The sequence below is a fragment of the Equus caballus genome, chromosome 26 (assembly GCF_041296265.1).
Source record: "Equus caballus isolate H_3958 breed thoroughbred chromosome 26, TB-T2T, whole genome shotgun sequence".
Classification (NCBI taxonomy): domain Eukaryota; kingdom Metazoa; phylum Chordata; class Mammalia; order Perissodactyla; family Equidae; genus Equus; species Equus caballus.
The window spans coordinates 40,369,184-40,383,002 of NC_091709.1; the positions used below are offsets into that span (position 1 = coordinate 40,369,184).

At 37.3% G+C, this 13,819-nt stretch overlaps 1 protein-coding gene across 25 annotated transcripts in view; it reads left to right on the forward strand.

Moving 5' to 3' along the window:
- Positions 1-13,819, forward strand: part of TTC3 (tetratricopeptide repeat domain 3) — a 150,240-nt gene that overhangs the window by 62,216 nt on the left and 74,205 nt on the right. For 16 of the 25 annotated variants that reach the window (XR_011432918.1, XR_011432916.1, XR_011432917.1 and 13 more), the window contains 7 exons: positions 425-517; positions 1,179-1,243; positions 2,281-2,417; positions 3,589-3,915; positions 6,422-6,673; positions 9,631-9,677; positions 10,660-10,716. Coding sequence is in view for 22 of the 25 variants with exons in the window: in XM_023630131.2 (XP_023485899.1) it covers positions 425-517; positions 1,179-1,243; positions 2,281-2,417; positions 3,589-3,915; positions 6,422-6,673; positions 9,631-9,677; positions 10,660-10,716 (978 nt within the window). In the remaining 3 variants the exon portion in view is untranslated. The remainder of the gene's footprint in view (positions 1-424; positions 518-1,178; positions 1,244-2,280; positions 2,418-3,588; positions 3,916-6,421; positions 6,674-9,630; positions 9,678-10,659; positions 10,717-13,819) is intronic. The other 9 variants (XM_070252303.1, XM_070252305.1, XM_070252308.1 and 6 more) reach the window with 1 other exon arrangement.

Here is a 13,819-nt window from a genome sequence, read left to right on the forward strand (position 1 = left end):
CCGGTGAACCCTGGGCTGCCGAAGCGGAACGTGCGAACTTAACCACTGCACCACCGGGCCGGCCCCTGTTGGCTTCTGAATCAGTGTTGAAGAGTGACTGAAACATGTTCTTGGGGCAAAGGGTAAAGAGCAGTGGCCAATCCATGCAGTGTCTCTTGAAATTTTTGCTTAGACAAAGGGTACATCATATCAGCTCACCTTGCATTGATCAAAGCAAGTCATATAGTCAACCCTACAGCCGAAAGTATATTCCTCCTATAGGGAAGTCCGAAAGTCACGTGGCAATGAGCAGGGACTTTCACTGCCTCCCTCAAGGAGATTTTAGCCCATATTTTGACTGTTCATGATGGTTAAAATGGCATATGTGTATAGATTTATTCCGAGATATAGCACTCTTCTTTTTCTTTTTTTTTTTAATCAATAGGATTTTCTACAAGGACTTTGTCTTACCCCTGACTGTGAAGGTATCATTTCTAAAATTATCATCTTCAGCAGTGGTGGTCAAGTCAAATGTGAAGTAAGTATCTAATATAGGGGAAATCTTACTAAGTTGATAACCAAAATGCTTACACCTTTTAAAACATGATTTAAATTTGTGGAAGTTGTATGATTTGGATCTTCTCTTTTCCAGGAAAGAAAACAGTTACTTAATTTAAGAAAATGTAGGAAATATTAGGATGTGAGACCACTTCTTTGCAATGAAGGATTCTCGCATCCTTTTATTTCCTAATAGGAAAAGGAGGCTTTTTATATTTTGGTTTTACTGTTTTTACTCTTTTTGATAACCTTCCTTTCTTAATGCCCAGTAAACTTTTCGGTGTTGGCAAGGGTGAGGGTTTTTAGAGGGGGGGAAGAGTGTCTTGTGGGATTCCCTTTAACTTCACTGTATGGGAGTGGCAGGAGTGGGTTGTTGTAATGATACTTGTAGTTTATTTGATCTGCTTATTCTTAATTTTTTTTTAAATGTCTTCCTAAAGTGTGTCTACTCTCTTGTTCCTCTTTTCAGTAAATTATTTTGCTAGTTTTCTGGGCTTTTGTATGGGTCAGACTGTCATCACTGTTCTCTATCAAATTGAACATTGACTGTGTGTGCTTCTGAAATGCTTCTTACTTGTGGTTTTGTGCTTTATGTCATGGGAGTATGAGACAAATTTTGGATGTCTTTGTTTTATTTAAAGTTTGAACACAAGGTCATAAAAGAAAAGGTTCCTCCAAGACCTATTCTGAAACAGAAATGTTCTAGGTAAGATTTTTAACAATCAATCAGTAGCTTAATGATGTCTATTAGAATGTAACTCTGTTAAACGCAGATATCTAAATTATGCTGCGTTTTAAATTGGCTGTGCACACATGCCCAAATAAGTGGTTTTTAAATGAATTCTATGGATATTCAGAACTTAAAGAGAATTAGACTAGAATGGTTAAATAATAAAAACTTGAATCAGAAGCATTATTTAGTGATTGAATTTATAAGTAAAATTATGACATTTGATACTGTGAAATGACGTGTTTGATTAATAGATTTGGCATTTAGATAAAAATTTTATATTTAGCTCTCAGTTGTTTAAACTTTAATTCCAAAAGCATTTTTCCTTTTTGTCTCTCTTGAGCAAAGATTTTGAACCAATGACTCTTTCTCACTCTGAAATACTCAGTGTACTGTCAAAATTATTCACTTCTCTGTATCTTCTTGTTCAGATCAAATAATTCCAATTCTTTTTTCTTTTCTTTTTGGTCCTGCTTCTTGTTTTCCATTCTAAGAAGTGATTTTTTTCATTATTGGTGACCAAGAAAAAGCAAAAGAAAAGATAAACAAAATTATTTGTTGAAGAGAATTCATTGTAACCATATCAATCAAATTCCAGTGTTGTGGGCCAACATTGGGATGTGAAAATAGTATTTTACTGCAGGATATTTATTTGAAACGAGCACTTACACGTATTATCTTGCAGAGTAATTTTTACTGTTCCTATTTACCCTAAGGACTAACTTATATACATGAAAATAACATCTGTACAATCTGTACTTACCAACTATATAATTAGAAGTCACTCAATTATTGAGGTTCTTGTATTCATGAAACAAGTACCCTTATTTTGACTGAATTGACCACATATGTCAACAGTTTTTGATATTGAACACAACATGCAGGCCAAGTTCTAACTAAAAAGGAAAACTTCTAACTTATTGCTTGGAGAATGGTTTCTGCAGTAGGCCAAGGAAAATAATTAACTGAGTTATAACAAAGGTGAATTCTCACTAATTGTAAATGTTTATCAGCCTAGAGAAGCTCAGACTGAAAGAAGACAAAAAAATAAAGAGAAAGATCCAAAAAAAGGAAGCAAAAAAACTAGCTCAAGAAAGAATGGAAGAGGACCTAAGGGAAAGTAATCCACCCAAAACTGAAGAACAGAAAGGTATGCTGAAATCCAGTGCACGACATTCGCATATATTATTGGGCCTTATATTAATTGTTATTGAATTGAAATTTAGATTTGGTAGTGTTTTAATACTGTCACCATTTTCTGTTACTCCAAGATGGGGAGGGGCTGCTGTAACGAGCACTGACTTTGGAATCAGTACACAGGGATTCAGAAGCCTGCCTACCACTAACTGGGGGCAAACTCTGTCAGATGGCTCATCTCTGCAGGGAAGGTAGAAATATCTGACGTGAGATTGTATGTTTGACGGTTCTTTGTAAACTCCACTGTGTGGATTTAAGTTCCAAAATGTTGGACTGTAAATTAGCTACTAATTATCTGAAATAATGCTGAATTCAAATAAAGCAGCAGTTCACAAAAGGTGCCACAAAGATGATGGTCTGGCTTCTGTTTTACGCTGGTCTTGTCGTCATTCCCCCATCAACATGGAAATGTCTCGGTAATTTTACTGTTCCTGTGGATGTATTGGCTGGTATATTTACTTTCTGTTTTTAGTTGAATAAGATATTCTTTCTGCTATGATGACTGTTTCCAAAATGAAATATTTCCTTTTGCTGTCTTTCTTTTTCATCTAGTATTCCATGAAAGTTTCACAAATCAATCAAAATTGTCTTTCCTAATAAAAAAGTCTTTAGTCAGTGTTTGTATTTTAACTTTGCATGCTTCAAGAGGCCAAATGGCCATCCATTAGGGAAGTGCCTGGGTGGGAAGATGAACTTCTGAGATATTTTCCAACTTGGAGTTGACCCCATAGGATCCAACAATAAGATGGATAACATAACAGTAACTGCCAAATATTAGTTGAATTCATAACTGAATAAATGATTCCTTCAACTCCAAAAAATACCCTTTGCATTCTTAATGACTAAACATTCTTTGAATATAAAGTTTAGGTAGTGATGGAAAGAAGGTACTTCCTTTTGATATGTTTGGTTTCATGTGAACTTTCATATCTTTTCAAAGTTATTGTTAAATATTTATATTCCTAATTTTAAAATCTTGAGTTATTTATTAAAAGAACATAAAGAATCCATCTGAGTTGTGTTTTATATTATTATATAATGTTACATTATTTTCTGTCTGAGTTTATATCTTTGCAAATTGGTCTTATTTCTCACTTCAGCTGTCCATTGTTATTTATCCTTAGAAACTGTAGACAGTGTTCAGAGTGGCCAGTTCCTCGACGACAGAATTCTGCAGTGCATAAAGCAGTATGCTGACAAGATTAAATGTGGTGTACTGAATACTTCCAAGCTTCTCAAAGAATTGCTTTCTTGGAAGGTTTTAAGCACAGAAGACTACACAACCTGTTTTTCTAACAGAAATTTTCTAAATGAAGCAGTGGACTATGTCATTCGTCACTTGATTCAAGAAAAGAATAGAGTAAAGACAAGGATATTTCTGCATGTTTTGAGTGAGCTTAAAGAAGTGGAGCCAAAATTAGCCACCTGGATCCAGAAACTTAATAGCTTTGGTATGTCACTTAATTCTAGAGAGGCAGTTTGGTGGAACAATAAATGTAGGCCTCTGAATCTGTTTTTCATTTTCCTATCATCATTTATGATTTTTTTAAATGTAGGACTACAAATTTGTATGGTTAAAAATACTATTTCCCCTCAACTCACAATTTTTAGGTTATTTTATAGATAGGTTACAGTATACTTTTTTGAAAAGTGTAAATACAGGAAAGTTCGGTCAATAAGAAAAATCCAGTCCTGTATTATGCTTAATTATATTTGTAAATGTGTAAACTGTGTGAATACTAGGCACAACCATAAGTAAATAGCGCCCCCTGGAGTTGCCTGGCTGTGGAGTGCCCTCTGGGGTTGTGCAGTTCAGTAGTCAGATTCCTTAATGAAAAATTTAGAGATAAGAGTTGATGGAACTAATTGCTTAGGATCACCTAAGGCAAATCTGTATCCAAGGATTAATCTATATCACCTAAGGTGAGTCTATATTTAAGGATTATGAGAAAAATACCCTGGGGTTGAACTAGGCTGTTGTGAATCACAAGATTATAAAACTCTGTTGCTTTCTTCTGCTTTTCCTAATTTGATTGAGGAAGAACCCCCAAGCAGGCCCTTTGCCCAAGGCCATTCAGGGATCAAGAAGGCAGCTGCAGATAGAGTTGTTGTCTAACACTAGATAGTGATTTCCTTGGGTACCTACCAGGGCCCTGTTTATCTTGGTACCATGATGGCCCCTGGCCCCACACAATAGATGATTCAGTTGTCACCTGTTGGATAATGGCTAATGAAGCACAGCAGAGCAGGGCCTTTCAACAGCAGCCCAGGGAGTGAGCCTGCCAGGCCTCTGCGAGCCACCCAACCTGCCTGAGTTTTCAGAGACGTAGAGCTGTTGGAATTCTAGGGTTGCAGAGAATAATTGATGAATTTCTGTCAGTAGAGACAGAGTAAGATGGCAGCAAACTTGGCATGGTTGATAGCTAAATGTTGCTGCTTTGAGCATAGGTCTCCATAGGTTTCTGGACCCAGAAAGTTACTCTTAAGTGATAAGATTATCATTAGCATCTCTTAACAATCAGATAAGTAAATTATAAAGTTATTTCTTACTTTGAGAAAGGTAGGCTTTCTGGTTAAGCTTAGCTGGACATGAGTGCCCACTACTGTTCATTCTGGTGAACTGTAGCATTTGAGCCTTACAGCTCATTGACAGGAAAATATGAATGTGTCTGTCCTTGTGATCCAATGCATTTATTCTGAAGATTAAGGGTATCGTTTAATATATATGCATACTATTCAAAGTTGCAGTTTCTGTGTAAAGTTGTAAAATAAGTTCAAGCATGTTAATTAGTAAGGCTGTACTCTGGCCCTGATGTAAAACTCATATTTAATAAAGCAAGGACTTTCTAGTTCCTGGAATTTCACTTTTCTTCTCACAAAAAGACTATACAGCAGAGTCACATCCTGTGTAGATTTAACACGAGAGGTCAATTCATATGCAGGATGAGGGAGGAAATTAACATTTCAGTAATATAAGTGATCGGCCTTCCCTCCCCTCACTGAGCACGTGCTCAGATGTGAGCCTTAGATGAGAGATGTGAATGTGGTATTTCTTCACTGGCAGTTCCCTTAAACCTGGTATCGTGTGAGTATTTTACGTGATCCCTGGTTCTGGTGTTTATAAAGATACTAATTTTTCATACAATGTGACCTCTGAAAGCCATTTCGTCTGGAAGAAACAGCCGTCCGGGCTAGTTTTGACTCAGCAGTCTGCTTCATTTGCTGACTGAGACTCTGGCCAACGCAGGAGGTGACCATGCTGTATGAGAGGCATGTGGGGAGATAGGACAGGCTAATCTTTGCTTTCTGGTGGCTGTGTTACTAACGAGCAGAGGCTCACCGTGTTTTCAGTAGCAGTGTCTGAGGTTCCAGCCACCCCTTTTTTTGATTTGTAGAAGGTGGAATTAAAGTGGGCATAGTGACCACCCTGATTTTTCTGAGGAAGGTAAGGAACCATGATGTTTTAGGGGATAAGGAGAAATTCATAGAGGTGTTGAGAGAGTTTACCCATTCTCTGTTTTAAAGGCATTTGGGAGTCTTTTGCATAGTATTGATGTTTTGTTACTATGGAATATGTGTAGCAAAGTTTTGTAAAATCTTGCTAGTTTGTACTAATTGGAATGAAAGTCATTATGAATTAATGAAAAATGATTATATTTTTAAAGGAATTTAATGCCTTACTTTTATCACCTAAATCTAGTAAAAATAACTGTAATGATAGAAGCTTTGGCCCACACTCTTCAACTTGTAGATAAAAGTTATTATAATTAGCATATCAACATTAAATGGTGTTTCTAAAATGCAAAATAGTTTGGACAAGTTGGTATTCAAGTATTTAAATGTTTTCAATGAAAATATAAGCAAACTATAATGGGACCGCTTTCAACGATGTGAAACTGAATGTGATTTTACAGTAAATGATTTTCCCTTCTGATTCGGGTTTTGTTTTTACTTCAGGCTTAGACGCCACGGGACCTTTTTTTTCTCGTTATGGAGCGTCTCTCAAGGAGCTTGATTTTAGCATCATGACTTTTCTCTGGAATGAGAAATACGGACATAAACTTGGCTCCATAGAAGGAAAGCAGCTTGATTATTTCTATGAGCCAACATCATTGAAGGAAGCACGGTGTTTAATATGGCTGCTAGAAGAGCACAGAGACAAGTTCCCAGCATTGCATAATGCTTTGGATGAATTCTTTGATATAATGGGTATGTGGACTGAGTTTCAGTTTAATCTTAGGAAAAAATCTACGAAGGACCCCAGCTTATTTCAATACTTAAAGAAAATAGTGAAAATTATTATGATACAACCAGCTTATTTGGAGAGGTTAGGGATTAAGAATAGTGATTTTTTTCACCTCATAAAGCCTTTTTACTCTGTGGAGCTAAGTGTTGTGGAAATACACAGATGGGTATGTTACACTGACTACACGCCATAATATTCTCATCTTAGATGTTTTGACAGCATCATGGCAAAGATTGCATGTTAAAGGGATGGAATTTATTATTATTAAATGGTTTCATTTTGGCAGTCAAGGAAACATTGGCCTGCGGAAGTAGGTGATGTTTGCAGAATCCAGAACAGATAGCACAGCTGTTGTAGTGGGAAGAGCCTGGAAGTGGGAGTCAGGAAAAGTAGTCTGTGGTTCTGCTTCTTCCCTGGGTTTTACTGATGCTTGAAGGCCCCTGCTAGGTGTTAACAAGGAATTCAAAAATGCTTATCCAGTCCTTGCCCTCAAGGACCTCTTGTTCTACAAAAGGGAATACGGTGAATATACACATAACTGTAATATGGGAGGAAGCTCAGGTAGGACCAGAGAAAGTGCTGCTGCTTCAGCTGGAGGACTGAGCGCTTACCTTCTCCCTGGGAAAGAGGAAAGCCTTGGTGCGGTGGTAGAGTCCAGATTAGCTGTGGACACAGAGGTGGAGTTGGACAGGGTGACTCCTGAGCTTAGAGGTGTAGGGTGGAGGGGAACTGGGGGACCTGTTTGGGTATTGCCATGGAGTCCAGTTTGGCAGAATAGGACAACCAGTAGTTAATTCCTTAGCTGCTCTTGGATCTTAGTTTCTTCATCATTAAAATGAGAGGATTTGGAGCCAGTGATCTGTGTGGTTCTGTTTTGCTTCAAAATTCATATATTTTAGATTCTAAATTAATTTTAATTTCTTAGCTTTGGTACTACTTGTATGTCTTCTGAGAATGCCGCTCCCCTTTTTCCTCAGCATCATAAGTCTACTTTATATATTGTTAGACTTTTAAGTGTCATGCTATTTGTTTTAAAGTATACATTAAAAGGTCTGGCGTTATAGAAAAGTGTCACATGTTACAAAGTTCAAATGCAGTATAAGGAACTGAAAAGCTTACTTCTCTTGTGGTTCTCAGGAAGGCACGCACTCAAATATAGATGGCTTTATTCTTCCAGGACACTGCTTCATGACTGGAGGTGACATGCTACTTGGTAGCCTGAATTTATTGCCATCAGTTTGCTGCTGCTGGTAATAAAGTGCTGTCCTGGAACTGAGCTTACAAAACCTGGTGTATGTTTGATCACACAAGACAACCAAAAAGGACGCAGTTCCCTCTCAGTGTGCCTTTATCCTGATTCTCCTCTTCTAAACTTTAAATACACAGTCCATCTGGCTATGACAGTTTCTCTGCTTTTAGTCACCAACCAAATGACTGGCCAACAGATTTTCAAGTTGGATAGCTCTGTCTCAGACCAGACATTTTCAATCTTATCTCCTTTCATTTAAAAGAATGATTATATTTCTTAAAACTTTTAAAAATCTACTGATCTTGTAAATAACGGTGTTCAATAATATCACCAATGCTAAGATAATTGGGAGCCCCAGCCTCTCTCCTCAACTCTGGATGCTCATTTCCCTGTTGGAATTTCTGTGTAGACAGCCAAGAGGCCCCCTAAGAGCAGCGTGGCTGAACCACACTCATCTCTAGAGACCTGTTTTTCCTAAATTTATCTCAGTTAATACCATTGTCTCTGTCTTGTTTTTAAGGAGGAAATTCTGAAATTAGTCTGACTCTTCCTTTTCCCTGTTACACCGTACCTGGTTTGTTAGCAATCCAAATAAGCTTTGTCTTTGATCTCTCCTCTCCTGTCCGTGTCCAGTTCCCTGGGCCAGGACCTTAGTCATCTTTCTGTGATTAGACTGTCACAGTAGCCTCCAAACTGGTCTCCATGCCTCTAGACCCTCTACTTCAAGTCCTTCTCTCATATTGCCACTGGTGACTCTTCTAGAACATCTCTCTGATCCTACAACTACCCTGTTTGGGAAACACTTGCTTAGTTTTGCCTCATAGTGAGTTCGAATCATGTGTCTGGATTCATCGTCACTCTCCCCATCTGCCCTCTGAGTATACACCCCCCTTCCTACTGTGCCTTCCTGCCTCCTATCTTTGCTCTTGTGTTTCCTTCAGCCACGTCCTACCTCTTTGCTGGTTTAAAGCCCTCCCTCACCCCTCCTCAGTCCTCTCCTCTTGAACTTCTGTTATTCCATCAGCTTTGTTACCACTGTATTTTTTTTTGTTACTTTCTTTTGTTTACTTTTTGCTGAGGAAGATTCACCCTGAGCTATTATCCGTTGCCAATCTTCCTCTTTTTGCTTGAGGAAGATTAGCCTTGAGCTAGTATCTGTGCCAGTCTTCCTCTATTTTGTTTGTGGGTCACCACCACAGCATGCTGATGAGTGGTGTCCAAACCTGCACACTTGGGCTGCTAAAGCACACTGTGCCAAACTTAACCACTGTGCCACAGGGCCGGACCCCCATTATATTTTTTATTGTGGCAATGAGCACACTGGGTTACAGGGGTTGCCCTTTTGTCTTTTTTGCAGAACATAAGCAAATGGATGGCAGGGACTGTTCTGTACATCTCTGTGTTCCCAGCACCTAGCATAGAGTTTGGCACCTGTAAGGCACTCAAATTATGCTGAGTTGGACAGAAATTTTATGGTTCTTTGTAGTTTGTTTCCCATTTATTTAGCCATTTGGCCTTTGGTTTCTAAACTAGACTTGTGTCAAAGCCAAATAAGGAGTAGAACATAGTCTATGTTAGTAGTATCTGGAGTGGTTTTCTTTAAGGCTTTACTGTATTGTATGGCAATGTAAATATTTTGTTTGCTCACAAACCATCTGTATCTTTCTGCAGACAGCCGCTGCACTGTGCTAAGGAAACAGGACAGTGGTGATGTGCCAGTAAGTTATTTGATCACTTTAAATGTTATGTTTTGTGTTAGCCAAAGGAAGAGAGGAGGACCCCGGCCAGTGTTTATGTTCATCACAGGTGGTACTCCAGAACCAAAGCTAGAGGACTTCTGGATAACGAGTACTATTTCATTAGAAGGTTAATCCCCATCTTCCTCTTGGAATTGAAACATCAATCAGCAAACTCTGAGGCTTAAATTAGACAATGTCCATAAAGTTTCACAACTAATAGATGTTAATCTTAGAAATAGGAAAGGAGTTCTTGAATCATCTCCTAGCATAAAAATGAAAAGTTATCGGTAATGATTAAAATTTCAGTGGTTTGCTCTGTAAGGAAAACAAAGGGACTTTGTTTTGAGGGACTCCAAATTGAGTTTCAGTTAAAATAATTTCAGTATTGTCTTCCCTAGTAGGTTGTGGCAGTTTTCAAACAGAAAGACACTTGATTACTGGTTTTTAGGATCAAATCATGTATATTTAAAATTTTGTCTTAATCCACTCTATGAAATATTGCCTGGCTAAGTATAAAAAACACAGCTAACATACCCCATGGGAAGTTAAATGCTGCTTCTCAATTCACTGTTTGTGCCCCAGTGTCTGGCCAGGTACAGAATGTCTAGTTTTCCGTAATAAAAGGAAAATTATTAAAATACTATTAGCATATAACTGGAATTACGTTAAAATCTGATTAATTACTTGATGACATAACCTTGTTGAAAATGAGTTTAAAATGTTGGAACAAAAATTTAATTTTAGTTACAACATTAGGCATTAAACTTTTTCTTATTTTGTATTATAAATCATAACACTAGGGTTGACACACTATAGTGTTATTTTTGTTAAACATTTCATGTAATTCAACTTATGACTAGTCTATTAAAATCAGTATGGTATCTTTATAAAATATGGTAGCTTCATAAATGCTGTTATTTGAGTGTTCAGTGATTTTTTTCTTTTTTTTACCATTTTATAGTTTAATTCGACCAAGATGAAAAACAAAGGCAAGAAAAAGAAGCCAAAAGATTCAAAGGTATGGAGTATTTTCTGTACTAATTCTTGTTTAAAATAATTAGTTGAATATATGAATTAGAGCTGACCAATTCTTGGGGATATTTTGAAGCACTTTGTATAGAGACTTTCTAGGCTTTAATCTAAATGTATTTTGGCAGTCTTCTATATATTGAGGAAATTTAAGCTTCGTATTGTATATAAGTAACTCTTGAAAAAGACTCTTATCTTTATTGTCCTTTTTTTTCCCTAAATATTTCCAAGTGAAAACGTGATCATAATGTGGGATTTTGTATGGGTGCTCATAGAGCAGAGTGGCCAAGGCAGACCTGGGTTCATATCTTGGTTCTACCAATTATTATTATTTTTATTATTTTTTTTATTATCTTTGTGACTTTGGGCAAGTTATTTGACTTCCCTGTGCCCTACTGTCATCATCTGTGTGACAAGACATAATACCTATTGTTAATAACTAATGGAGTTATCTAAAATATTCAAAATAAAGATGGTGAGTACAAATCATGACAGAATCTCAGGATTGATAGGATCCCCTCCTCCTCTCACCTCAGGCTCTGCTGCACGCCCCTGAGAGAACTAGGCACTATTGTTAAGTGTTATGGTGGGTTCTTAGTGGCTCTCATGTATTTGGGGGGGTCAGGTGTGCTGAGAGGGTGGAGAAAGTGAACAAATATTAGGGGAGGATGAGAACAGCTTTTAAGTTCCAGTAGGGCTTTTTTTTATCTTTGACTATATGCCTTCAGTTTACCTAGAATGGAAGTTTAAACTGAGTGACATTTAATTTTTTTTTTTTTTTTTCACTTTTGCACGTGACTTTTATTGCACTTGGGCCCACATTTCTGTTAAGTGAACCTCTGGAAATAGAATTGCTCCATCATCATGTATATGTACATTCAACTTTATCAGACAGTTTTCCAAAGTGATTGTATCAATTTATACACTCACCAACAGTGTTCGAGAACTCCTACCACTTCTCGCTTTAGCCATTCCAGGGGTATAAATAGCTCATCATGAAGTTTTTTGATGACTGATAAGAGTGAACATCTTTTCATATGTCTATTTGCCATTTCTGTATCCTCTTTTGTAAAATACCCATTCAAGCCTTTTGCTGTTTTTCTATTGGATTTTTGGTCTTTGCTTGCTGATTTGTAGGAGTTCTTTGTGCATTCTGGTTTTGAGTTCTGTGTTATTTTTTTTTAAATTAAGGTTATGAAAGTTAACATCCTTGTGAAATTAACAGTTGTACATCATTATTAGTCATGTTGTAGGTACACCACTTCACCCCTAGTGCCCTCCCCCCACTCCCCTTTCCCCTGGCAACCACCGATCAGTTCTCTTTGTCCATATGTTAACTACCACCTATGAGTGGAGTCATGCAGAGTTCGTCTTTCTCTGTCTGGCTTATTTCACTCAACATAATACCCTCAAGGTCTATCCATGTTGTTGTGAATGGGACGACTTTGTCCTTTTTTATGGCTTAGTAGTATTCCATTGTGTATATATATATATATATATATATATATATATACCACATTTTCTTTATCCAATCATCAGTTGCTGGGCACTTAGGTTGGTTCCATGACTTGGCTATTGTGAATAATGCTGCGATGAACATAGGGGTGCATGGAACTTTTGGAATTGCTGATTTCAGGTTCTTAGGATAGATACCCAGTAGTGGGATGGCTGGGTCATAAGGTATTTCTATTCTTAACTTTTTGAGGAGTCTCCATACTGTTTTCCATAGTGGCTGTACCAGTTTGCATTCCCACCAACAGTGTATGAGGGTTCCCTTTTCTCCACAGCCTCTCCAACATTTGTCACTCTTGGTTTTGGATATTTTTGCCATTCTAACAGGTGTAAGGTATCTTAGTGTAGTTTTGATTTGCATTTCCCTGATGATTAGTGATGATGAGCATCTTTTCATGTGTCTATTGGCCATCCATATATCTTCTTTGGAGAAATGTCTGTTCATGTCCCCTCCCCGTTTTATATTTGGATTGTTTTGATTTTTTTATTGTTGAGTTGTGTGAGTTCTTTGTATATTATGAAGATTAACCCTTTGTCGGATAAATAACTTGTGAATATTTTTTCCCAATTAGTGGGCTCTTTTTTTCTTTCAATCCTGTTTTCCCTTGCCTTGAAGAAGCTCTTTAGTTTGATGAAGTCCCATTTGTTTATTCTTTCTATTGTTTCCCTCATTTGAGGGGTTATGGTGTCCGAAAAGATCTTTTGAAGCTGATGTCAAAGAGTGTGCTGCCGATATTCTCTTCTAGAAGACTTATTGTTTCAGGCCTAATCTTTAGGTCTTTGATCCATTTTGAGTTTATTTTGGTGTGTGGTGAAAAAGAATGGTCAATTTTCAATCTTTTGCATGTGGCTGTCCAGTTTTCCCAGCACCATTTGTTGAAGAGACTTTCTTTTCTCCATTGTAGCCCCTCTGCTCCTTTGTCGAAGATTAGCTGTCCATAGATGTGTGGTTTTATCTCTGGGCTTTCAATTCTGTTCCATTGATCTGTGCACCTGTTTTTGTACCAGTACCATGCTGTTTTGATTACTGTAGCTTTGTAGTATGTTTTGAAGTCAGGGATTGTGATGCCTCCAGCTTTGTTCTTCTTTCTCAGGATTGCTTTAGCAATTCGGGGTCTTTCGTTGCCCCATATGAATTTTAGGATTCTTTGTTCAATTTCTGTAAAGAATGACATTGGAATTCTGATTGGGATAGCGTTGAATCTGTAGATTGCTTTGGGTACTATGGACATTTTAACTATGTTTATTCTTCCAATCCATGTGCATGGAATGTCTTTCCATCTCTTTATGTCGTCGTCAATTTCTTTCCAGAAGGTCTTGTAGTTTTCATTGTATAGATCTTTCACTTCCTTGGTTAAATTTATCCCAAGGTATTTTATTCTTTTTGTTGCGATCGTGAATGGGATTGAGTTCTTGAGATCTTTTTCTATTAGTTCATTGTTAGCATATAGAAATGCTACTGATTTATGTATGTTGATTTTATACCCTGCAACTTTGCTGTAGTTGTTGATTGTTTCTAATAGTTTTTCTATGGATTCTTTGGGCCTTTCTATGTATAAGATCGTGTCGTCTGCAAACAG